At 29.8% G+C, this 26507-nt stretch overlaps 1 protein-coding gene across 2 annotated transcripts; it reads left to right on the forward strand.

Annotated features, from left to right (window-relative positions):
• Nucleotides 1-493: 493 nt before the first annotated feature.
• LOC128394990 (serine/threonine-protein phosphatase 2B catalytic subunit 2-like) lies at nucleotides 494-20225 on the forward strand. Of its 2 annotated transcripts, none has more exons than XM_053355373.1 (7): nucleotides 494-642; nucleotides 1328-1890; nucleotides 5331-5435; nucleotides 5533-5626; nucleotides 6181-6348; nucleotides 19079-19389; nucleotides 19482-20225. In XM_053355373.1, the coding sequence occupies exons 2-7, from the start codon at nucleotides 1335-1337 to the stop codon at nucleotides 19850-19852; spliced, it is 1605 nt and encodes a 534-aa protein (XP_053211348.1). In that variant the 5' UTR covers nucleotides 494-642; nucleotides 1328-1334; the 3' UTR covers nucleotides 19853-20225. The 2 variants fall into 2 exon arrangements, with proteins under 2 accessions (XP_053211348.1, XP_053211349.1); XM_053355374.1 differs by lacking the exon at nucleotides 494-642 and adding an exon at nucleotides 984-1142.
• Nucleotides 20226-26507: the final 6282 nt, after the last annotated feature.

The following is a 26507-nucleotide window of genomic DNA, read 5'->3' on the forward strand; positions in this document are numbered from 1 at the left end:
GCAGAAAATAAAATAACCGCTTCTTTTGAATGGATTGAGAAAAATCTGATTATTAATTAACTAGAACTTTTCGAACTTTTAGAAGAAGGAAAAATCAACAAACCGATTCATCTAAATCGAAGAGTTTACTGTACATATGAAGAAAAAGAATATTAATTCATTTTTTTCGTCCTTTTTTTCACCGTAAAAGATTTCATATAATCCTTTCAATGGAAAAATTTAATTTTCTGATCAATAACATTGGAGAATTTGTTTTTCTGGCTCATTTTAAGGATTTGGATGATTGTTGATTTGGAGAGAAAGAAAAGCTTTACATATTAATCAGGGGAAAAGTGAATCAAATGGATTAATTAATTTAATTGGAATGGAAATTGGATCTATGAATAGTGAGAATAAGCTATTTTCACGAAAAATTGAATTTTCTCTCAGGTGATGAGAGAAATTCTTTGTGCGCATGCGCAGAAAGGGGAAAAAGAGAACATTTTCCCCATTGTTTACATGTGGTTGCCAAGGAAAAAATTAAACCAATTTTATTTTTCCTGAAGAAAATTTAATTTATATTTAATTTTAGTTTCAAATCTAAATTAGTTACTATTTATTTTTTGTTTTCTTCAAATAAGTTAATTGATTACAAATCAAAAGGTAATTGTAATTTTCTGTTTGTTCGTTTTACGTTTTTCAAATGATAAAAATAAGAATCCATATTCCATATTCTTGATTGTGTGTGTGAGTTTATCTCAATAGTGATTATTTTTTTCTCGATTCCACTTGACATTGCGAGAGCAGCAAAAATTGGGTTCCAATGGCTTTGGTGTTGAGTCAATTTTCACATAGTCATGCGTGACAACCGTAAAAGGACGAAATCTAAAGAGAAAGAAAGAGGAAAAAAATAGAAGACAGAGAGATAAAGAAAGAAGAAAAAAAAATATCAGAGAAAGTGAGATAGATAGAGAGAGAGAGAGAGAGAGAGAGAGAGAATTGAGTTTCACGAGTGAGAAAAAATGATAGAAATGATGATGAGAATGATGGAGTGAGAAAGGTGAATATAAGTGAGTCTTATTTATTTATTTCGCCATCTTGATCGAGATTATTTTCTCCTCTTAATTGTTTTTATTTGTAGTTGCAAATTATTAGTGTTTGTTGTGAGTTAATCAATTAGTTTTTTAATTATTTCTTTTATTCTTCTTTTTTCTTAATTTTCTTTACATATTATATACAAATTATTCTCTAATTTTGTTTTCTTCTTTTTTTTCTTTTCGTTTTTTTCTTCCTCTTCTTCTTCTGGTGATCATCTATTTTCCTTTTTATTGTTCATCATCACCATCAGCATCATCATGTCTTCTACTGGTGGTGGAACAACATCATCATCAACAACCACAACAGTAACAACCACATCAACGTCAACCACCTCATCTAGCAAGCTATCAACAACTGAGAGAGTGATCAAAAGTGTACCTCTACCACCACCTAATAAATTAACAAGTGGAGAAGTCTATGATTCAAAGACTAATAAGCCTCGCCCAGAAGTATTGAAAAATCATTTCATCTTAGAAGGAAGAATAGATGAAAATTGTGCACTAAGGATAATCAATGAAGGAGCAGCGTTATTACGAGCTGAAGACACCATGATTAACATAGAAGCACCGGTAACCGTTTGTGGTGATATTCATGGTCAATTTTACGATTTAATGAAATTATTTGATGTTGGAGGTTCCCCTTCAACCACGAAGTATTTATTTCTGGGTGATTATGTTGATAGAGGATATTTCAGTATTGAATGTGTTCTCTATTTATGGGCATTGAAAATAAATTACCCAAACACATTATTTTTATTGAGAGGTAACCATGAATGTCGCCATTTAACAGAATATTTTACTTTTAAAACTGAATGTAAGTATAATCACCATGATCCCTACTTTCTCTCTCACATACACACACACCAACTCTCTTACTCTATCTCTTAATCCACTATCTTCTTAATCCTTTTTTTCCTGTAAACTCCATTAGCCAACAATCCATTTCATATTGTTAATATATTTTTCATTAACTGACCTCAGTCTCTCTCTCTCTCTTACTCCTTCTCTCTTTCTCTAATTTAGTATCACTTTCTATTCTTGTATCTTATTCCAGTATTTTCCTATTTTTCTTCCCTCTTTCTCAATGTAATATTTTCTGTGTCTTCCATTTTATATCATATCACTATGATGGTAAATCAGGTCTTCTTTTCCCATTCCTGTGAATTTTTTTTTCAGCTTTTCTTCATTTTTGATCAAATATTATTATTCTATTCTAACAATTGTTTACATGGAAAGGGAAGCAAAGCTATACTCACCTATGGACTTTCCTTCAAATTCACTTAAATCATAAGACAGAGAAGGAGAAAAGTAATCAGATCGATAGAAGGATCAATGAAATGCAAACCTTTTCCACTCTCTTGCCATCCTTACTTTCTTCTCTCTCTCCCTCCCTCTCTCTCTTTCTCTCTCTCTCTCTCACCCACTCTTACCACCTTACTTTTCAGTCCCTTTTTTCTTACCATAATTTGTCAGGTTAATCTTTTTCTCTAAATTTATTCTCAAGATTCCCTCATGATCTGATCCCTTTTAATTCATATCAATTATTAATTTCATATTTACCGCTTTTATTTCATTTATTTTCTTCACCAAGATCATGATTTTTTCCCATCCTTCTCACAATATATCACCACACGAATCCAGACTCAATATTGAAAAGTAACTTTTGTTTACCTCTGTTTTTATCTATGTCACTATCATTGCGATTGTCTCATCATCCATACTCCTCTTATATTCCTCCTTCATTTCCATCTCCATCTTCATCTTTTTTGTTTCTTTAGAAAATGAAATCCAACTTCATTTTCAACAACCCAATGTTCATTAATTCATTCAATCCTCTCTCTCTCTCTTTTGCTACCTCTCTCTCTCAGTGTTTCCTTGTCGCTCTTTCTATTAGCAACAATTTTCACTCAAATTTTTTGTCTACTTCCCAAGTTTCCATGTTATTTTTTTGCCACTCATCCTCCTCATCCTCATCCTCATTCTTATCATCTTTTCATCATCCTTTGCTTCTTCCTTTCTCGTCATCTCTCTTCTTTTTTACCATTGTTCCTATTGACTTAACAACAAATAATGGTTACAATCTAAATTATCTTTCTCTCTATTAACAAGTAGCAAGTGAGAATACAAAGTGTAAAAACTTGGTAAATATACTCACAGAAAAGAGTAAAAGTCAAGTTATAGTTTAGTGTATGTTGTTAAAATCAAGGTATGTTAAGGTTAGAAAAGAGAGAGAGAGAGAGAGGGAGGGAGAGTGAGTAAGAGAATTATGATGAAAATGAAGAGAATAGAAAAAAAGATGATGAAGAAGAAGAAGAAGAGAAAAAAAGTAAAAGTGTAAAAGAGAAAAAAAAGAAAGAATCTAATTGGATATTTCTAGATGAAGATGAATAAGAGTCTGGGTTAGAATGAGATGAAGATGATCCTCCTTGATTTGATTAGAACACATATTCTAATCTACCAGAGATGTAATTTAACTTTAATCACTGTGAAGAAAAGATTAAGATTCGATTCTAATTTTTAACTGATAATCATTCAATTTTGGATGATTAAATTGCACCATTTAGCTGGATTAAGATGATTTCTAGTGATATTATTTACCTGTCGATTAATTTCCACGAGATTCATTTTTAATTGTTGCTAAAAGTTAACAAATTAGAAATTAATTTACAAACCTAAATGAAAAGCAACAAACATCCGCTTACGTTTTTTATATTTAATTGTTGTAATTACACCACAATGATAATTCAAACAGTTAATAAGACAAATTAGCTAATTATGATTAGTATATTAAAATGAGAGAGGCAGAAAAGTAATAAGCAATTTGTGTTAATTGTACTAATAGTTTTTTAATCAACCAGAAAGTAAATGAGAAAACAATTAATCAACAATAATAATAATCTAAAGTTTATTATTATTTTTTATTCACTCTAATGTTAATTATTGAAAACAATTTAATAATCATCATGAGTGAAATTCATTAACATCCTAATTGACTAGATTAATACAAATGATAAAATATTTGCAATGGATTAAGATTATCATTATGAGGAGTAAAAAAAAACAACCATTAGTCTATCAATCAATTAACATCATTTAATTAACATCGTTAATATCTGGTCAAAGTAACTGTTGTTTGATTGTGATGATGATATTATAATAATGATGAAGTATCAACGTAAAGTTAACTGTTATCATTGACAATTTATCGTTACCTTGCAAGTTTATCAAATGATGATTTACTGAAGTAACCTGTTTCTTTGGGTTGTTAAATGTGTTGTTGTCAATGATGATGATGATGATGATGATGATAATGTCCTTGGTGTAACTTTAATTCAATTGAATGTCTATGTTACCTGTTTCTTTTATCACCAATAAGGAAACCATGTTGATGTTAAAATCAGCAAAGGAAATATCCAATCAAAGGTTCCTTTTTCTTGATAATCTTTTTCTTGACCTTATATCATGTATATACTCATCTTTTAGGTTTAATGATAAAATGAAGATGAAGATGACGATACTGACGAGATGAAGAATGATGAAGATGAGAGAAGAGTAAAGAAAGTGAGAGAAAAAGAAAGAAAAAAAATCTGAGTATCAGGTTACCTTAAATCAAGACGAATACATGTAAACTTTTGGGTAGAAACTGAAAAGGAAAGATAAGGAACTAACATTATCATCATCATCTTCTCTCTCATTCTCATTCTCTCTCTCTTTCTCTTGCTTTCTTTCTCTATTTCTCCTCATCATTATCATCAAGATTGAATAGACATTGGAAAATAGATAACATCGAAAGATGAATAGACAGAGAGAAGTAGAAAGTGATGGAAGATGAGCAAGAAAAAAGCAGGTTAAGAATTCTGTTTGTGGACTTAACTGAAAAGATACTCAGGTAAAGATGAAGATAAGATGATACTGAGATGACGATGATTATGATGATTCAGAGATGTTGGTAATCTAAGTTTTATATGTACATTTATTTATTAATCAGAAATCTTCATGAATATATTCATATCTCCCTCTCACTCTCTCTCTCTCTCTTTTTCTCCCTATCTTACATATAAACCCAAGAATTGTAAGAAAATAATAAGAAAGAAATTTCCTATTATAATGACAATCGTAAATTTAATTGTAACACATAAAAAATAATTCTTATTGATTTTCAATCATCTTTTTCTTTCCTTCCCTTAAATTGACTTAATTATTTCTCAAGGATAATTAACTAATCATTTTCTCATCTTTTTCATTTTCTCACAGGCAAAATAAAATACTCTGAGAGGGTGTATGACGCTTGTATGAACGCATTTGATTGCCTTCCATTGGCTGCTCTTATGAATGGTCAATTTTTATGTGTTCATGGAGGTAAATATGATTTAAATGACATTTTTCTTTAGATTATCCTTTAACTAATTGAACAATTAACTAAATTATCTTGTTTTCTTATTCTTTATTCCTTTAGGTTTATCCCCTGAAATCCATAGTCTCGATGATATCAAGAGGTTAGATCGTTTTAAGGAGCCACCGGCTTTTGGGCCAATGTGTGATCTGTTATGGTCAGTTTTACTTATTTCATGGACACAATTGTTTTCCATTGGAAAATTTAAACCATTGAAACAATTTCACAGAGAAGAGAAAATTCTTGTACACTTGGACATTCATTTAATGAAGAAATTATCAACTAATCAACAATCTATATTAGCATTATTATAATGCTTATCAGACTGAGATCCATAACGAGAATAGTTGAATTGATTTTGCACGAAAATATCCCGTTACTTTTTAACCCAAATACTTTGGATTGAAGATTAACATGAGATCAAAGGGGATATAAGAGTAGACCATTTTGTCTGTTAAATGTTACCAGGGATCAAAAAGGACTTAAAAAGAGCTTGGAAAGAATGGAGATAATCATGATCATCTTTGAGAATCCACAATCTAAACAAGTTGATTTGCAAAATGAAATAATTTATATATATAAATCTGTGAATTTGTATCCCATGAATCGTGAATTTCACTCAATCGTTATCCTTTTATAGTTACCAATTGACCTGAAATCGAATCATTGGAGTAAAGTTTCTCTTCTTTTTCTTTTCTTCCATTAATTCAGGTCTGACCCTCTAGAGGATTTTGGTAATGAGAAAAGTGGAATCGAGCATTTTACTCATAATTCAGTTAGAGGTTGCTCGTACTTTTATTCGTACGGTGCATGTTGTGACTTTCTTCAGCAAAATAATTTATTAAGTATCATAAGAGCCCATGAAGCTCAGGATGCAGGGTAAGTTACTATTCATTTATTATTATACATACACACTAGTAAATCATGGACACACAAAATTTCCCCAATCAAATTAATTGATTTTTAAATTGTGATGAAAAAACAAACAAACATGAATAATACAATTATCATGTTGCTTTCTTTATCATTTGTAACCTCTGTTGGAAATATTTTGGCAACAACAACACGAGAAAATTTAAAGAGACCAAAAGTGATTTAAAGTAGTATTTTCATCTGTTTAAAAGAGATGCAGAGAGAGAGAGAGAGAGAGAGAGAGAGAGAGAGAGAGTGAGTGAGAGGAGGAAGAGACTATGATAAAAATGAGAAGTTATATTGATGAAGAGAGAGAATGAGAAGAAAAGAAAGAAAGAGATATTCGAAAAATAGAAAGAGGAAGACGAAAGTTGCTTAGTATTTGTTGGGGGATCGATAAAATGGTCTTGAAGGTGTACTTGAAGGCTCATTGAATAAACTGGTTACTATTAAAGAGGAAGAAGAAAGTAGAATGATGAAAATGATGGTGATGATAAAAAGAGGAAGAGAGGGAGTCACATATTCTATGTTACTCTCTCTCTCTCTCTCTTTTCCTCTCTCTATGTTTTACTGTTGATGTTATTTTATTGTTATTGTTGTAATTTCATTGAAAAGGCGCAGTCTCACCCTAAATTCAACTGAAAAGGCTCGTTAACCTTATCAAACTGATTTGGTAACAATTTATTACCTGAAAACCCAACCTGCAAAACCTTATTATTATCATCATTTTCTGCATCTTCATCCTGATACCTGTTCTCCCATGAATATATCTAATCTATCTGATAAAAAGGTCCAGTTACCTGAGCTCGAAACCAAAATGTTTTCAGTGTTAATGATTCATTTTGATGCTCAATCATTTTAGTTTATTTTTTTTTTCTTCATTGATTTTATAAGAATTTTTTTTCTCCTTCTTTTCACCTTTGCAACATTGCGTGTGAGGTTATGCAGATACCTGTTTGTTATCATTTGATTATTATTACATTTGTAATAATAATGATGCTGAATTGATGTCAAAGTTGATGATCTATTTATCTATGTACTTTGACCTCACCCAATAAGAAAGAGAGAGAGAGAGAGAATGAGAAAGATGAAGAATGATGATGATGAATGTTGAAAATTTTCTCCTTTTACTTATTTTCTGCTCGCTGATATTCATACATGATGATAGACTTCCTATCAAATTTTGCTTCTCATGCACGAAATTATCTTGAAACTACTTTCAAGATTACATGATTAATTGCAGATTATTAGGATGCAAATTTAATTAAGACAAAATTATAATTGGAAAACAACAAGAGATAACCTGACAATGGCAACGGTTTCTTCATTAACTTGAACATTTTCATCTTACCTCTTACATTATGTTGATGATTTTAACCAATCGGCCAATCAATTAGTTAAATTAATCAACAAGTAGACGCTTACTTTTCGTGTGCTTTTGATTTAATTGGAAAATTTGATTAACTAGTCTAATACGAAAATAATTATACAATATGCAATCAGTCAATTGATTAATTGTGTATTCAGAATATTGTTTATTACCATTATTTTGTACATAAAGATGCTAATAATTATATTACAATAATGATTATATTTTCTGTATTTTCAATGTGTATGAATAATGATGAAACAAACATAATCTAATGTTGATGTCTACTATTAATGATGATGATGATTTTGATAAAAGATGATGATGAGAATGATAATCAGTTTAAGTTAAATTGAACTTTCATCAGAACTTTGGTTACATCCATCAAGCTAAATGTCATTTTCTTTGTTATTCTCATGAGGAAAAAAAAACTCTTATCATCTTCACTTCTCTCTCACTTTTTGTCTTCTTTTTTTCTTCATCCCTTTGACACACATTATTTGAATTGCATCCTCCCCATTTACTCCCACTCTTCCTCATCCTTTTCCTTCATCATCATCATCATCTCCCTAGTTACTCAATCAAACAAAATGATCTCAATGAATATGAACCATGGAGAAACATTGAAATATTGTAACCTGAAAAAATCTCTCGATTGCAATTTAATCATGATTATCATTAATATCGTTGATCATGCGTATGAATTTTGAGAAAAAAAAATCCCTGTTAACTATTATCATCACAATTTACGAAAAAAAAAAACTCTTCTAATGATTAAGAACTTAAAGATTGGTAACCAATGCATAATTATCGTTAACTGATTTTTAATTGTTCACCAATTAACCAGAATTTATTTATCTCTCTATTTTCTTTATGTTATTTTCAAGTGTCAATCTTCCCAATTCTCAAATGCTTATTACCCTTAATCCACTTGAATTGTTTAATTAATTAGTTTTACAAGAAATTCAATGTGATAACATGATTAATCTTTGAGGACAATTTAGTTTCTCTCTTCCTTCAATTGTTAATCAACATTGAATAACAATTAATTTATAATTATTACCTAAAAAAAACTCATCAACTTATAATTTGAAAATTTGTTTGTTTTAAACTCATCATGTTGACCTAAATTTTTCCCCTCTCACTCTCACTGGGCAATTTAGATTGACCAATATCTTGAAATTTAATTGAAAACAATTAACTGACCAGTGAAATTAATATAACCTTTTATTATTATCACTGTTAATTTTACGTGATTATAGTTAATCTTAACTACCACTAAGGTGTGTTAATTGTCAAACAAGAAATTTGTGATTAACATGATTAGAAATAACATTTTATATATTCTATCTGATTATTTTTCATCACCCTGAATTTTGACACTTATATTAATGTCAACAACCAAACCTCTCTCTCGAATAGATTTAGTTTTCTATTTTTATTCTGAATAGTTCTGAATTACCTTTTTAATAATCGCAAAGATATCATGACAATATTTTCAATCTAATTATCTTTTTTTAAACACTTAATTTGCAAGAAGAAAACATAATAAACAAGAAAAGAAAAGGACATCAACATGAGAACTGAAATGAAACTCGATGTTCAATATGGAACATGATAGAAAACTGTACGTGTCTTTTACTTTCACTCGAATTATTGTATATATAAAATGTTAGAACTTTTTTCTTTTCCACCCACTCCACCCACTTTTTTCTTCTTCTTTTTTTCTCTATTCTCTTTTATTATGATATCATTTTGATCCAGAATTCTAGGTTCTATCTTTCTCTCTCTCTTCTCTTTCTCTATGTCCCATAAGATTTATTCCATTTCGACTTTTTTTTCTTCTTCTTCTTCCTCATTTTCTGGTCATTTCATCATCCAATTCCATTCGAAACATATTCTATCTCATATTCTATTCTTTACTACTGTCCCAAATGTTTTTATTCCACCAGAATTCTGATGGAAACTCTCATGATTATTATGTGAATTTTTTATCACATGAGTAAATGTAATGAATAAATTTCATCTTTAGAACAAGAAAAACAAAAAAAAACGAAATCTTTTCAGTTAATTCAACTGATTTACTTGTGAATTAGATTTAGTTACTTATTGGTTGTTATTATTTACGATCATCATTAAGATGATGATCTTTGATTATCGATTAATCCTCTTGTATAATTAATATCGATATAATTTATTAATTACCCTTTACCTTTATATTATCACCAATACTTTTATTTTATGTTACAGATTTAATTATTTACAATCGATTGCAAGTTAATAGTTAATTTACTCAAGGAAAATAGTAACAACTAATATTTTTTTTTTCTTCTCCATATATAAATTGTTATTAATTATTCAATATTGAAAATCTTCATGGGGATTTTGCTGATTCTTTGTTTTCAATGAGAGTCTTTGTATTCATGATGATGATGATGATGATGATTAGTTAATCAATAGTTACCTATTATCTTGATTATCTTAATGAAGAGCATCTTTATCATCCTTAATTGTTCATCAACTCATCTTTTCATCTCTTCTTGTTTAATTAAGAATAGGAAAACAAAAACAAAACTTTCGATACTCATTTCAAGATAATTAATGAAAATAATGATAAATTGTATTAACTATTTACATGATGGATTATGATACAGTTAAATTAATAAAGATTTGTGATTATTTTGAATTTAATCACAAATCCCTTGTAATCATTTATAATAATTTTACTCTAATCTCCATTCAAGTTTATTGATCTTATATTCAAACTTAATTATATTAATAATAATAAAATTAATAATCATTAATCAAATGTGTGTCCAATTGAACAATTAAATGATATGATATTGTTAAGTTAACTCAATTGTATCATTGAGTTTTTAATTGTAAAGGGAATATGATTGAATTATAATTAATATTTGCAATTTAAATTAAGTTTTTTTTTAGTGCCAATAATTGTTGTATGTTGATTAAGTTAATTGTTGTGTCTATTTGTTGATTATTTCTCTAATTAAATACCAACAACAATTACAATTTAATACAAGCAAATGTATTAAGGACTACAGGGAGTCAATTTTGTGATAACACTGAGATTGACAGTTTCATTTGATTACAAGTTAAATTGTTGATGTCATTTTTAATCAACATTTGATTATTAATCTTAAATATGTTGTTCATTTAATAATCAAGTTAATCATCTTTTACTATCCTTCATTTTATTATCCATCTAATTGATACACTGAATAATAATATCAGGTTATCCTCATGTTTACCAACTCTCATCATGAAAGTGAATTAAATTTTTCAATTTCTATCAAGAATAAATTGATTTTCGTTTCTGTTTTTCTTTCAGAGAAAATTATTTATGTCATTCAATGCACTTCTCTCTCTCTCTCTCCCTCCCCATGAACCCCTGAAAATTTCTGAATCAAAAAGTTAGTCTGAATTACTTGAGAATCCTTAGTCTCAATGTTGTATTTTTTTCTCACTCATGGTAAACATGAACTTTGGGTTGACAGTTTTTTTTTTCATTAGCAGTTCTCACATCTCGATATTGATCTCCAACACTGGAATTACAGGTGACAATATATATCGATAGCTGTAGGTAAATATTATGAGAGTCAACCTTTTTTCTTACTCATCATCATCATTTTTCATCTTGTTGATAATCTTCATCATAATCATTCATCTTTTTTTCCATGACAATCATTTTTTTTCTCCATCAATTTTTATTCATAATTATTTTTGACACTTGAATTGTGTCTTGAACAATATTCATTCACCTTGATCATGTTGATTATTTTAATTTCAATGGATGACCATTCATTCAAGAAAATATCATTATCATGATAATTTCATTTTAAGGCCAAGTTTTTTTTCCTCTTCTCAGGAATCATGAAAAAAGAAACCAGAAAATGAAAACATTTTATTCATTTCACTTTTGAACTTTTTTCTTCCCCATGTTGTTTATCATTAGAATGATGTCTTTTTTTTCAGTTGAAAAATATTCATTCATAAGAGAAGCAAAACTTTGGAAACAATGGAACATCTCTCAGCATTCATATCATCATCTTCTCTTACCCTCTACCCTGTGTGTGTGTATGTGTGTGTTTCTTGTTATAAATCGAGGCAAGAATCAAGTCATCCTCCTCTATGGTCGATTACTCCATAAGCTTTCTCATCACGAATTTCTGGTTGACAAATTTCACTGAGAATGAGAATGAAGATAATGTGAGAGTCTCGGTGTTTACCTTACAGTGACATGGTTATTCTCCCTCAATCTTGTTCCATATTAAGAGACTTTTAAGACAGAAGACGAGAGAGAGAGAGAGAGTTTTTCTCTCTCTCTCTCTCTTTCTCTGATTAAAGTTCTTTCTTTCTTCGTTTCGTTGCTTGAGAATAGAAGATGTTGATGGTGATGATAATTCGGGATGATTCTGATTATTGTACGATTGTTGATGATACAACAATAGAGAAAAACAAAAGGCTCAAGTTGTTCCATTCCAAACGATTTTTTTGTTGCTCATCATAAACAACATCATCTTTATCCTTTTATCTTTATCTTTCATCCTCTTGAAACACGTTTCATCCATTTCATTGAACTTTTCACTTTCCATTTCAAATTTATCATGAATTTATTTTTACTTTCAATCGATTGCATCATTGTTTACTTTTCTCTCTCCATCTTATTGATGAAAATGAGGAAAAATTAATATAATACCTTCATATAATGAGTAGTAATACATATTCGTTAATCTCCAATAATTTAAATAACCGTTAGTAGTTTTATTGATTAATCAGCTTAATTAACTAATGAAAAACAATGACAATGATAAATCAAAAGTGTCTCTGTTAATCATTAATCATTGACTGGGAACAAAAATGATTAAAAATAATAATAACTAAATAGTCATTAACAGTTAAATCAGATAATCAAACCCTTGATGATTACCTTGACATTGATTAGCATTATCAATCCTGATTCAAAACTTTTTTTCTTGCCAATCATTAATCAATTAAATTCATAAATTATCAACCGGATCAAAGATAATCACAATTGAATGAAAATTTTGAAACTAATATTACAATTAATTTATGGGTCAATAATTTTCATTTGGATTCGAGATGAAAGAAAAAGTTTACATTGAAACTTGTGCCGCATGATATTGAAAATTGATTGTTACACAAAATCTCAACACAATTAAGCTAATTAAATTAACAGAATAAATCTTAACCATGATACATTGATTCTCATACCAATTGAACTGAACGAAAGTTAATTGTGAATATTTTATACCTGTTGAACTTGAATAATTGGTTTAATCATCTCAACTATTAATATTATTATAAACCATTATGTTCATTGTATAGTCCGATTATTGATAATATTATCAATTCACTTGATCGATATTATTGTGTAATAATATTACTTTTTTTCATGGTTAACTGTTGAAACTATATAATATACTTGAAAACACCAAAGTATCATGATAACATTACCTTTTTTTGATGGTTAGTTGAATATCATAATGAAACTGATGAAATTTATCATCAACAATTTAATATGCTCATTAGATTATTACTTTTTTTTATTAATGTCCATTAACTTGATAATATGTTAAGCTAATATGTTGATATTCATATTTTCAATCAATACTCACTCCCAGGTTATTCCCTCCCTGTAACTCTCTCTCTCTCTCTTTTTCTCTTCTTCCTGGTTTATAGCTTCAAGGCTATTCCATGAGCCGTGAAATTGTTCATTAATCAGTTTCTCGATGTGGTTTTAACAATTGCAGCCTCGGTAATTGTCCAATTATCGTACTAAACGAATCTCGTTTATCTCAATTGTTTGGATTACTGATCATCGTTTTGATTAAAAGTTCTGAGTTTCATTCAGCAAAATGTTATTGAAAATATTTAGTCTTTTATTTACTTTTCGTTTTTTTTTATTTCATTTTTCATCATTTTTTGGCTCAATTAATATTCAAAACTATTAATAAATTGACCTTATCATGATTTGTTTCAATTGCAATTGTATGTTAATTTGTTGACATTAAGTTGCAAACAATGTGACTGAAAATTTTTGTATCCAGTTAATTGTTATGACCTGAATCATATTCATTGATTTAATCATTAGTTGATTTGAAATCTTTTTTTTTGTTTTGTTTTAATCGTTAATTGCGCAGTAGCGATAATAACAATTGCCTATTATTATTATCATGTTAACCAAAGTATTAATAATAATGATAATTTAATGTTAATTAATTATTAATTTTTCAATCTTGATATGACACAAGTGAAACTTATGAGAAAAAAAACTCAATCCCACTGCAATTAAAGTTAATTGTGTCAAATTAACGAGAAACTTACTTATAATTTTAAGTGAAAATAAACTTGGAAACATTTGATAACAATTAACTTTTGATACGGATATATTTTCATGCTATTAATTAGATAAAGTAATCATGAAATTGATTTTAAATTAATTTCTACTAATTGTTGATGATTGTGATTTTAAATCACTAGACAATTTGATTGAATCTCAGTTTACATTTAATTCAATTGTTAATAAGCTATTATTTGAGTCTCTAATTAACAGTTTATGCTCAACATATAATCAAAGTTAATTTAATACTTTTAATTTGATTACTTGTAACTACTTTTAATGTCTAGATCATGTTGTTCCCTTGATTGTTCAGTTTAAATTGTTTTACTTTTACTTGATTAAGTTTTTTTTTATATATAAATTATACCCAACAATCCTGATTAGTACATTGTTTTCAATGTAATAATACATTAATTGTATTTTTTTCCCTGGATTCAAGACTGAACATGTTACTCTGATTATCTGATTATGAATGAAATTACATTGTCTTAATCTTGATAAACTTTTATTAACCTTGTTAGTTGTTACAATAGTAACAATTGTTAATACTATTGTAGTTGCTGATGATGATTACATTGTAAAAACCTTTGCCAACGATCCCAATTTACTTTTTAATTACAACTGTCACCGTTGATTGTTAAATTAACTTGGTGTTTTAATTATGTCTCATCAATTAGCATCTTAACTAACTTATTATTACTACCAAATAATTAACTTGTTTATCTTCATGATGGATTGATTATCATGTACAGAGTAACAAGTCGACTTTACCTGAATTCTGCCATAGGAATTGAATATTGAGTTCTCTCTCTCTCTCTCTCTCTCTCTCTCTCAAAATATCTGAATTTGCAACATGATTTTTTTCAATTTCATCAGGTATATATTCAATCATCCAAAGGTATATATCACTTGAAAGCCTTTTTTATCATCACGTTTCTCACTCACTCTTCATTGACTTACATCCAATGAACCATTCAGGTTATAATACAACCACAATTGTATTTATTGTTGTTGTATTTTCATCAAAATGAACATTAAATTGAGTTGCAATGATCAATTTACTGTTAACAGCAAACACTTTTTTATTATTAATCCAAACAATTGATAATTTAATCAACAATAACACAAAAGTATTCAAATAACCTGAGGCGATATTTAATCAACCTGAACTTTAACCATATTACACTTGAAACATCATCTCTAATTAGCATATATATTTATATTTTGATTATATTCAATGGTAATTTTTTGATTGACCTCTAAAATTATCAGCTATTAATCATGATGACCTCTATTGAAATTGAATACAATTGATGAAAATTTAACTTGATTACCGTTATTATATTTGCAAGAAACAATAATTTTGTTTGACAATAGTGTTTACATATGATGAATGATTTAACTATTTTTCTGGCTTAATGATTGATTAACAAAACAATTGTTGGAGATTTTCAATTGTTATTAATCAAATTGAAGCTGGACAATTGGCCAATGGTCATGAAAATAAATTAATTCATTTGTAACCATCACCTTATCGTTGATTGTAAATTAAATCAATCAAATGTATTGTTTTGATTGAATTTACAATGAAATCAACTGATTGTCATTTCTCGTTAAAATTGTTGCCTTGATTGATTTGATTTCCTTTCTATATGGAACATATTGCTTTTAATTAAAAACAATTGTCATGATTAATTTGTTAATTGTTCTCTCTCTCTCTCTCTCTCTCTCTTAATCAATCTAGTTAATTACTAATTACAATTTCAATTCTTTTTGTCTTTGTCTTTCTCTCTCTAACTGATCAAAATTGCCAACAAATTAATTCCAACTGATTAACAATCATCACAATTGTTATAATCTTGTAGGTGACTAGCTAATTATTTGAATTATTTTCAATTGTTTGATTAATCAGTCAAACTATTAGTTATAATTATCTCTCATGTTGATTATCAATTGAACTTAATTATTTCTTTAACTTGAAGGTAAATTAACTCATCATGATTCACACTGAGTTTCAATCAAAACCAATTAACGAATAATAATAAAATCAATGTTATTATTACCTGTTGATTATCATTCAAACATAACAATAAGATACAATTGAAGTGACAATAATCAGCTAGTTAATTAATATAAATTATATTCGATAATCAATTAATCTAATCGTCTTAATCTAAATGTTTGAAATGTTCCCATTTCCATTGTTGTTATTGTTGAAAATGAACAAGATGAAAGTTCAATTGAAATGCTGAAAACGGAAGTATATTAACAATAGAAAATTGAAACAATTTCTCTTGATTAAGATTGAATAGATTCAATGTCCGTTTCTCTTGACCATCATCATTCTCATTCTTATCTACATCATCTTGACCACTCTTGTTCCGTTCTGTAGCCTCATCCCAAAGTTATCATTTCAAATTGTTATCCTTTAGCTGACCGGTCAACGGAAACTAACTATTCCTTGGGATAAGTCATGATAAACAATGTAAACATTGTTATTCTGATTATCATGATGATTAAATTGGTTATCCTTTTGTTGATTATCCTTGTTTTTATTATACATCAATTCAATTGAATCAATTTTATTTTCCACATGATTATTAATATCTTAATTATCTTAATTACATTGTAAACAATGTAAATATATTTACTTTTTAGATTTACTTATAGCAATCAAAAGGACGATGATGATTATTATTTTTCTAAATTGTTTACAATTAAAAGAAATTAGTTTCTCTAAATTGCTGATATAAAACTCGTTTTATTATACACCATCATTAGAATTGGTTTAGAAAGTGAATTAGATTTTAATGTAATCACAATTTATCCTTTTTCCTTTTCTATTCTAATGAAATTATCTAATACAATTTAATAATAGTGATTAACAAGTAATCCAGTTAATCAACAATTGATATAAATCTTTGATTTAAGATTACATTTATGAAAATATTTCAGTTGATTGGTTTATATCTTGATTCAGAGTTTTTACCTGAATTTGAGGTTGAGGGGAAAAGGAAAAGCATCAAGATGAAGATTGTGAAGATACATGGTGATGGTGATGGTGATTTCTCTTTATCAATTTAATGATGATGGAAAAATGAAGATCTTGGAGGCAAAAAGAACTTGGGAGTTTTTCCTCATCTCTTTTTCCTTCACAAATCTGACAGAAAATAATCATCTCTCATCCTCTACCTTTCACATCACCATCATCATCCTGAAATCTTTTCTGTTAACAGTTTCTTTTCGAGTCAACATGAAGCAACAGCAACAAGAAGATGAAGAAAATTTTTCTCTCTTTTTATCTGATTCTCAAATTACTTAGCTCTTTCCATCTCTCCATCTCTCCATCTCTCCATCTCTCCATCTATCCCTCCCTTCCTCTTTCTCTCTTACTCACTCGCTCAGTCTCTTTCTCTCCTCTCTCATTTTCATCTTCTTTCAATTTCTCTCTCTCCTTATCCATTATTATCATTTTCTTCATCACCAGCTCTCTCTTCCTCCCTCGTACTCCCATCTCAATAATCCATTGTATCTTTAAACTTTCAATAATATTGATTCATTTTTGACGAGATTATTCAAATCATTCATTGAAATCTTATTGATTGATTTATTTGAGAAAAAGATCTTCACCTCTTCAGATTTTACCGTTACCTCAATACAACGACAAATAGTCGATATGATTAATAATCGAATGAGTAAAAATCATTAGAATCCTTTATGATTATACAATTAGAACATTTTTTGTTTATTCTTCTAATTCATTTTCCTACTAAATGTTATCATTTCTCTTATTAGTTTCTTTTTTGTTTCATATCATTTGCCTTGAATTTTTTTCTGTATCAGTTTTTTTATCTTTATCATGATCATTTCTTTTCTTCTCATATTTTCATCATGCTTTTTATCCTGATAGCACCAGAAGATATATATAAATATATTCCAATGCAAATACTGTTGAATTATTATCATTTTGTTTAGAAGAGAAAAAAAAAATTTCGATTTCAAATATTTAGCGAAAGAAAAACAAAAAGTTCTGATCAGAATTTTCAACATTTTCCTCTTTCTTTTTCTCACTTTCATCTAAAATTGATTATCTTTCTGTTATAATGTTAAGATAAAGTTCTAGTCTTTATCGAATATTATATCACGAACTTGATAATCAGCTTAATTCTGTGACATTTTCTTAATCATTGGCTCATTTGTTTTCATTTTCAAGTTAAATCGCATCTCCAGTTTTACTCCTTCTCGATTTAATAACACAACTTTTTCCTCACTCGTTTGGTCCTGAAAATGTTCAATCGATTATCTTGCAACATCTTCATCGTTTGTCAGACATTTAATCAACTATTATCTTCTTACAATTTTCATTTTCTCAAGTTAAATAATATTATCGTTTTTCATGAGCTTCCTGGTCATACTCATGAATAGGAACCAGAATATGAAAAAAAAAAGTTGTCATGGTCACGCAATTTCAAGTTTCTCGAGGTTATAAATTGTCAGTGATAACATTAGACTATGAATATTATAATAATCATCTTGAAACTCCCAGCAAAAAGATTCACCATGAATTCACCATGAAATTTTTGTGTCCTTGATTTGCTATATTTGAAATATTTTCCTCCCCAATTCTTATTAAAAGAAATCAAAGTTAAGACAATTAATTAATTCTTATAATATTTTTTCTCTCTCTCTTTTTTATCATTCTTCATCTCTTTACTTACCTGTCTTCTTTTTTACATATGGGCGTTAACACGAATCCACACCCATCAATATATACCTTCTCTTTGATTCCCTGTATATTATCTTCATCATCTTGAACTATTATCATGCTCATTCCATGGATTCTGGTTCTCTGGCTCTATGGTTCTCTCTATCTCTTTCTTTCTTTCTTTCTCTCTCTCTTTCTCTCTCTCTCTTGATCTATTCTATCCATTGATTGAATTAATTAGTTACCGAATGTACCGTAAATCAAATGTAACTGGTTTCCCATCATTGATAACAATATTTAGTGCACCCAATTATCTTGATGTTTACAATAACAAAGCTGCTGTCCTTAAATATGAAAATAACGTTATGAATATAAGGCAGTTTAATTGTTCACCTCATCCTTACTGGCTGCCTAATTTTATGGATGTTTTTACTTGGTCATTACCTTTTGTAGGTGAAAAGGTAACTGAAATGCTGGTCAATGTTCTCAATATTTGTTCGGATGATGAACTGATGCACGAAGGAGAAGAAAACTTTGATGCCTCAGATGAAGGTTTGTAATTGAAGATTGTGTCTTGGAAAATTGTCGATTATGAGAGAGATTAATGGTTTTGGTTTTTATTTTTTTCTTCTTTTTCTGAATAGCAAATATGGCAAGTTCTGCTCGAAAAGAGGTTATTCGTAACAAAATTCGTGCAATCGGTAAAATGGCTCGGGTATTCTCAGTTCTCCGTGAGGAATCTGAAAGTGTCCTGCAGTTGAAGGGTTTAACACCATCAGGAACATTACCTCTTGGAGCACTTTCGGAAGGAAAAGAGTCTCTTCGTCATGCTTTAGCTGGATTCTCACCACATCATAAGATCACAAGCTTCGAAGAAGCCAAAGGTCTTGACAAGATCAATGAGAGAATGCCACCTCGAAAAGAGGCTCCACCGCCACCACCTCCTGCGGCAGCAGCATCTCAAGAGCATTCAGGCCAAACTGGAAACCAGATCGGCTCACAAGCATCATCGTGATTGCATCAATAAAACAATAATGATACTGTTCTTTTCTCCCCCTGTCCCCCTGTCCCTCTTTCACTCTTTCTCTCTCTCTCTCTCTTTCGATCTTCAATGACTTCTGTCTTCTTCTCTTCTTCTCTTTTTTCTTCTTATCTCAATTGTCATGCAAAAAAATATATAAAATATATAAACAAAATTCAAAAAGGATAAACAAACAAATCAACAAAACTAATATAACCATGCAGATATTAATGATGTTACCGTTATGAAGCAATGATGAAAGTCAACAACAACCAAAAACCCTTCACCATAACACACTCATAAATATATACAACACAATTCACACTAAATACAAATTAACATTAAATCTCTCCCCTCTATCACTCTATCTTTCTCTCTCTCTCTCATCTCTCTCTCTCTCTCTCACTATCTTCACATTCTCAACACAAACATACACAAATACACAATGCGATGCTTAAGATGTTGATGGTTATATTTACAGCAAAAGAAAACAACAAAAAAATCAATTATAATGATGCTTGACTATAAATATATATACATACTGATAATAATTTACACGTTTAAACAAAGAGGAAAACAAAAAACCACCAAACTAATTGAAGATAATTAATGATTAAACCAAATGAGAATTTCAACAAATTGATGATTTAAAAACTAACCAAATAAACAAAAACAAGAAGATTTCAAGTTTAAGTGGAAATTAATCACAAGCAACATGAAAAAATTGAAACATTTTTGGGGATAAACTGAATGTGGAATATCAATTGAACCAGTTTTCATTTTCTTCCGACAAATAACAACAAATTTCTTCTTTTCTCTTTTAAATTCCTTTTCCCGCTCTTCTCTTCTTCTTCTTCTTGATATTGGAATATAATATAACAAATGAATATCGCCTCTATTTACATCCTTATACTTTCCACTCTCTTTCCTCACCCACTCTCCCTGGAAAACCCACCACATGATCCAACCTCTTACCTTTGTTATTTCTCTTTCTTTCTTCATCGTTTTCAGTGTGACTCACATATTTTTCAAAATAATTCTTTTTTTCTTCATTAGTTTATCCAATAGATTGTGTACTCATCACCTGTTATCAATTTTTCTCATGATGATTAACTTTTTTTCTCTTCCTCTTCTCACTCTCACTCTCGTCCTCTTCTCTCTTCCTCTCCCTCTCTCTCTCTCTCTTTCCACCCTGACCCACCTTCTTTATCAAGCAAAAACATAATAAAATCCTATCTGATTAAATTGACTCTCTAACCTATTTAATTGATTGTTATTGATCTTTAATATATCATCAAAATAATAGAAATTTAAAATTTTATTGAAATGTCAAGAAAAAACCGATTATCAGGATTACCTTTGGATACAATTGACATTTTCCTGATTTCCTGTTTTCGGAAAAGCAAAATTTCAAATTGTTTTTAATTTATCTTTATGAGAATACCGATAATGAGCCCTTGCCGCTGATTCCGTTCTGAAACTTTTACAACAAGTTTTACATTCTCGTTGCTGTCTCGTTAGAATCGCGTAATACTCATTCCTTGCGGTGATCACGGACAAATGTCGACCAGCGACCAGTTGAGCTTGAGCACGAGCTCTTGACATGGATGAAAGTCTCGATCGTCGGATGAATATCGGCTTAACCATTTTGACAACATTATGATGGTCATTTTTCACCCGTCTACTTATTTCAACCTGAGCAATTCTTTCACTCTCATGTAGAGATACACAATTATCCCGCTCAGTTAAAGTGAAATAAAGAGTTGAACAAATGCCGCACTTAAAAACACCATGATCACGATTATGATGATCCCTTACAATATTCAACTGATCGGAAACAAAGTAACAATCAATGTATCTACATTGGTAGATAATCGCTCCGGAGATGATTATCTTCTTGTACGTTGGTAACATTTCAATTAAAGGTGAATCAGTTTTTGGAACACAAGAAATATCAACAGAATCAGAATTAGAATCAAATTGATACAGATTATCACAAATTGTTGTTTCTCTTTCAGGTAAACACTTAGAATCATCGATCTCTTTTGAAAGCGAGCCAATTGGTTCAATTTTTTTCTCTTGATGGTCAATTGGTTTGCTCTCTTCTATGTCAACATCACTAGAGGATAAATAAACCCACCACATGATCCAACCTCTTACCTTTGTTATTTCTCTTCTTTCTTCATCGTTTTCAGTGTGACTCACATATTTTTCAAAATAATTCTTTTTTTCTTCATTAGTTTATCCAATAGATTGTGTACTCATCACCTGTTATCAATTTTTCTCATGATGATTAACTTTTTTTCTCTTCCTCTTCTCACTCTCACTCTCGTCCTCTTCTCTCTTCCTCTCCCCCTCTCTCTCTCTCTCTCTCTCTCTTTCCACCCTGACCCACCTTCTTTATCAAGCAAAAACATAATAAAATCCTATCTGATTAAATTGACTCTCTAACCTATTTAATTGATTGTTATTGATCTTTAATATATCATCAAAATAATAGAAATTTAAAATTTTATTGAAATGTCAAGAAAAAACCGATTATCAGGATTACCTTTGGATACAATTGTCATTTTCCTGATTTCCTGTTTTTGGAAAATCCAAATTTCAAATTGTTTTTAATTTATCTTTATGAGAATACCGATAATGAGCCCTTGCCGCTGATTCCGTTCTGAAACTTTTACAACAAGTTTTACATTCTCGAAGCTGTTGCTCCGTTAGAATCGCGTAATACTCATTCCTTGCGGTGATCACGGACAAATGTCGACCAGCGACCAGTTGAGCTTGAGCACGAGCTCTTGACATGGATGAAAGTCTCGATCGTCGGATGAATATCGGCTTAACCATTTTGACAACATTATGATGGTCATTTTTCACCCGTCTACTTATTTCAACCTGAGCAATTTTTCACTCTCATGTAGAGATACAAATGTCGACCAGCGACCAGTTGAGCTTGAGCACGAGCTCTTGACATGGATGAAAGTCTCGATCGTCGGATGAATATCGGCTTAACCATTTTGACAACATTATGATGGTCATTTTTCACCCGTCTACTTATTTCAACCTGAGCAATTCTTTCACTCTCATGTAGAGATACACAATTATCCCGCTCAGTTAAAGTGAAATAAAGAGTTGAACAAATGCCGCACTTAAAAACACCATGATCACGATTATGATGATCCCTTACAATATTCAACTGATCGGAAACAAAGTAACAATCAATGTATCTACATTGGTAGATAATCGCTCCGGAGATGATTATCTTCTTGTACGTTGGTAACATTTCAATTAAAGGTGAATCAGTTTTTGGAACACAAGAAATATCAACAGAATCAGAATTAGAATCAAATTGATACAGATTATCACAAATTGTTGTTTCTCTTTCAGGTAAACACTTAGAATCATCGATCTCTTTTGAAAGCGAGCCAATTGGTTCAATTTTTTTCTCTTGATGGTCAATTGGTTTGCTCTCTTCTATGTCAACATCACTAGAGGATAAATTAACTTCGTTTGTTTCGCTTGTCACATCTTCGAGTGTTATGGTCACTGGCGATGTTCGTGTAGTTGTTGATTGTTGAGGTGATAAACACGATTCAGATTTTGGAGATGAGGTTAAGGAGGGCGAAGAGGAAGAGGAGGAAGAGGAGGAAGAGGACAAAGGCCGAGAGTTCATTGTTAACTCCAATATCTCTTTGGACATTGTCAACAGTTCGTACAACGAGTAACATGATAATCTGCTGTAATCCATTTCGTTTTGTGTGAATAATCAGTTGGATATCAACAATTAACAGGGAATTCTGGAAATAACAATTTACTTCAAACAGAAAATCAGATGAACACTTTGATTGATTTTGATGAGAAGACTAAATTAAATCATAAAATTAAATGACCACTTTGATAAGGTTCATCATAATGATCTGGATTAATATCAATTTGGTTCACAATTTCAAAGTGATTGGACATTAAACTTTTATGCGGTCAGTTGAGAGTTGAAACAATTAACGTTAACATCCGAATGATGAATTAATAGTTGACCAAATTGTTACCATTAAATCATCATCACTCAAGAGCAAATTATCAACTTTTGATTAGATTATTAAGTAAATTGTGCCATCATTTTAACTACTAATAACATTTGTAACAGTGTTCTACATATCAAAATCATCGTGATTATTATGATAATCTGAATTCTATCATCAGATCAATTGACTATTCTCATCTCACTAAATATAAGTAATATTTTCATCTCTATGTACATTTGTTATCGTGATGTCAATTTGTCTATCGAGTTGAAATCTCAGTTTGATTTGTAATAATTATTACAAAATTGGAATCGTTTTGATATAATCCTCGTTTCGTTTTGTGTTGTTTTTTTGTGGATTTAAGTGGCTGGATTAAGGGGAAAGAGTATGAGGTCACTTAATCCCCGATAAGTCAATTTCGTATGTTGATTTTTTCTCAATTTTTGGAGGATTAGTAGTCGCTTGTTTATTATTATCACTATTGTGGATTATGATGACTCGATTATATTGTCGCCATTTAGAAAAAATTGAGAGATAAAGGCGAAGTTGAAAAAAAAGGAAAATGGTTCCACCTCAAGAATATCGGTGAAAATTTCATGCTAATCAGGTGAAAGATGATTTAGTTTTAATCCTCATGAAGATTCAAACAAATCGAAGATAAAATAACAACAATTGGTTTCGTAGCAATTTATGCAAATCCATTGGAAGCCAGATCAGCAATAAGTGTTTGCCACTAAAAAGTGTCTCTTGTCACCCAATGCATGGGAACTGTTGAGTTTATTGAAATCGATGATGACAAAGAAAGAAAAGAGGAAGATGATGATGATGATGATGAAGGTGATGAGGAAAAAGTTAAGTTTCCTCTAGATTGCCCCTCTGATTTAACCGATTCCCATGAGGAAGTAATCAAATGAGGCCACAAGAGTGCCCATGATGATGCAAATGTAAATGTGAGTAAATTGAAGCTAAACTTGCAACAGGGTAGATGAGCTCGTTGATGATAAACCTAATCCAAGTAATGATAGAATCATATGATCACGAAGATTGGGTAAATATCGTTCAATTGGATTGGACATTTGATAAAACCCATCGACGGACGAGTAACGACGATCTGATGGCTCAGCGGACTCTTCGTAAACACTGAACAATGTCAACAAAATGGCGATAATTGTTTGGAAAAACGTTATGGTGAAACAAAGTTTACCACGTTTCCAAATGATACTATTGACCCTCTTGGTCGATCTGTTGACCAGTTGATTGTTGTTTGACAACATTAGGCTTGACCAGTGAGAGAGACTCAATAGCAAAGGTAAAAAAAGACATGAAAATATCACAACTACTTTGAAACAAGTTCAGAAAACAAGTAATTACGATTTCCCATGAAAAGGACACAAAGATAAACATGATAATGATAAACCGGATACAATTTAATTCTCAATATCAATAACTAATTGTTGACGTTAATTGTTGTACAATTAAGCAAAATTTTCCTCAATTTAGTATATGTAATACGGTTTCCAGTTGATTTAAAACAAAGGAAACCAAATTGTCAACAATTAACCAAATCAAAACAAATCAACTAAATTGTCAACAATTAATTGTAAAAAAAACAATTGATCAACTTTGAAGTAAATTACATTTATGATTAACAACAAGACAATCAACTAATTGAAATCACCTTTGTAACAATATAAATAATCAATTAATGATTGACATTTACAACCAACCAAATTAAAAGTTTTCATTTAATCGTTGACTTAATTGTACTCATTTAATTGCAATGACCTGTGTCATTTATTTATCGGTTCAAATGTAATTAACTGATTGGAATCACCTTATAAACAACTGACAATTAACCAAAAACAAACTGTTCAATGTCATTAAATGATTGATTGTCAATTTAACCTTGAATCTGATTACTAATCTAATCAGCTGATTCAGTTTCTTCATCTTTAATTATTTAACCAGAAAACCGAATCAAATCTTAGTTCTTGATTAAATTGTCAACAATCAAATAAATTGTGGTGTTTTCTCCTTAAAGATAATTAAAACGAGATTTAAGCATTCGTTAATTGTGATTAATCTTACTGATTGCTAGTAATGAGTTAATTGTTTCTTTGAACACGACACTTAATTATGATTAAATAATCACAATTTGTGAGACCAATGAAAACAGTAAATCTATTCACAGGGTAACTAATTTCACGACAACAATTTATTTTTAATTACATAATTTAATGATTATTCACTTTAATCATGAATGACGAGCAATCAATTACCAAGATTAACCAAAGAGGATTAACTAATTGTGATTAATTTGATACACGTTTTTCTTATGATTATCAATCAATATCAAGACAAGACTTTGATCAAATTAAACCATTAGAGTCTTATAATTGTGATAATTTTATTTAATTTTGATTACATTTTCACAATTTATCTTTAATGTTGAATGATTTGTTTTTTTCTTCCCTTAACCTTGATTGTGATTAAACTGTTTGATTAAACCAAGGACTTGGAATATCATCATTAATCAACATATACAATTTATTAATTAACCAACAATCAGCTATACTTAATCAACTACTACCCTCATGGTTTCGTCAGCATAGTTAGTTAATTTCTGAGAA

The sequence above is a fragment of the Panonychus citri genome, unplaced genomic scaffold, assembly GCF_014898815.1.
Source record: "Panonychus citri isolate SS breed McGregor unplaced genomic scaffold, ASM1489881v1 Contig00140, whole genome shotgun sequence".
Taxonomy (NCBI): Eukaryota; Metazoa; Arthropoda; class Arachnida; order Trombidiformes; family Tetranychidae; genus Panonychus; species Panonychus citri.

Excerpts from the sequence above, each read along its gene's own strand:
- LOC128394990 (XM_053355373.1), top strand. The coding sequence starts at position 1,335 with ATGTCTTCTACTGGTGGTGGAACAACATCATCATCAACAACCACAACA. Across the intron at positions 1,891-5,330 it reads TTTTACTTTTAAAACTGAAT|GCAAAATAAAATACTCTGAG; the intron begins GTAAGTATAATC and ends ATTTTCTCACAG. Across the intron at positions 5,436-5,532 it reads ATTTTTATGTGTTCATGGAG|GTTTATCCCCTGAAATCCAT; the intron begins GTAAATATGATT and ends TTATTCCTTTAG.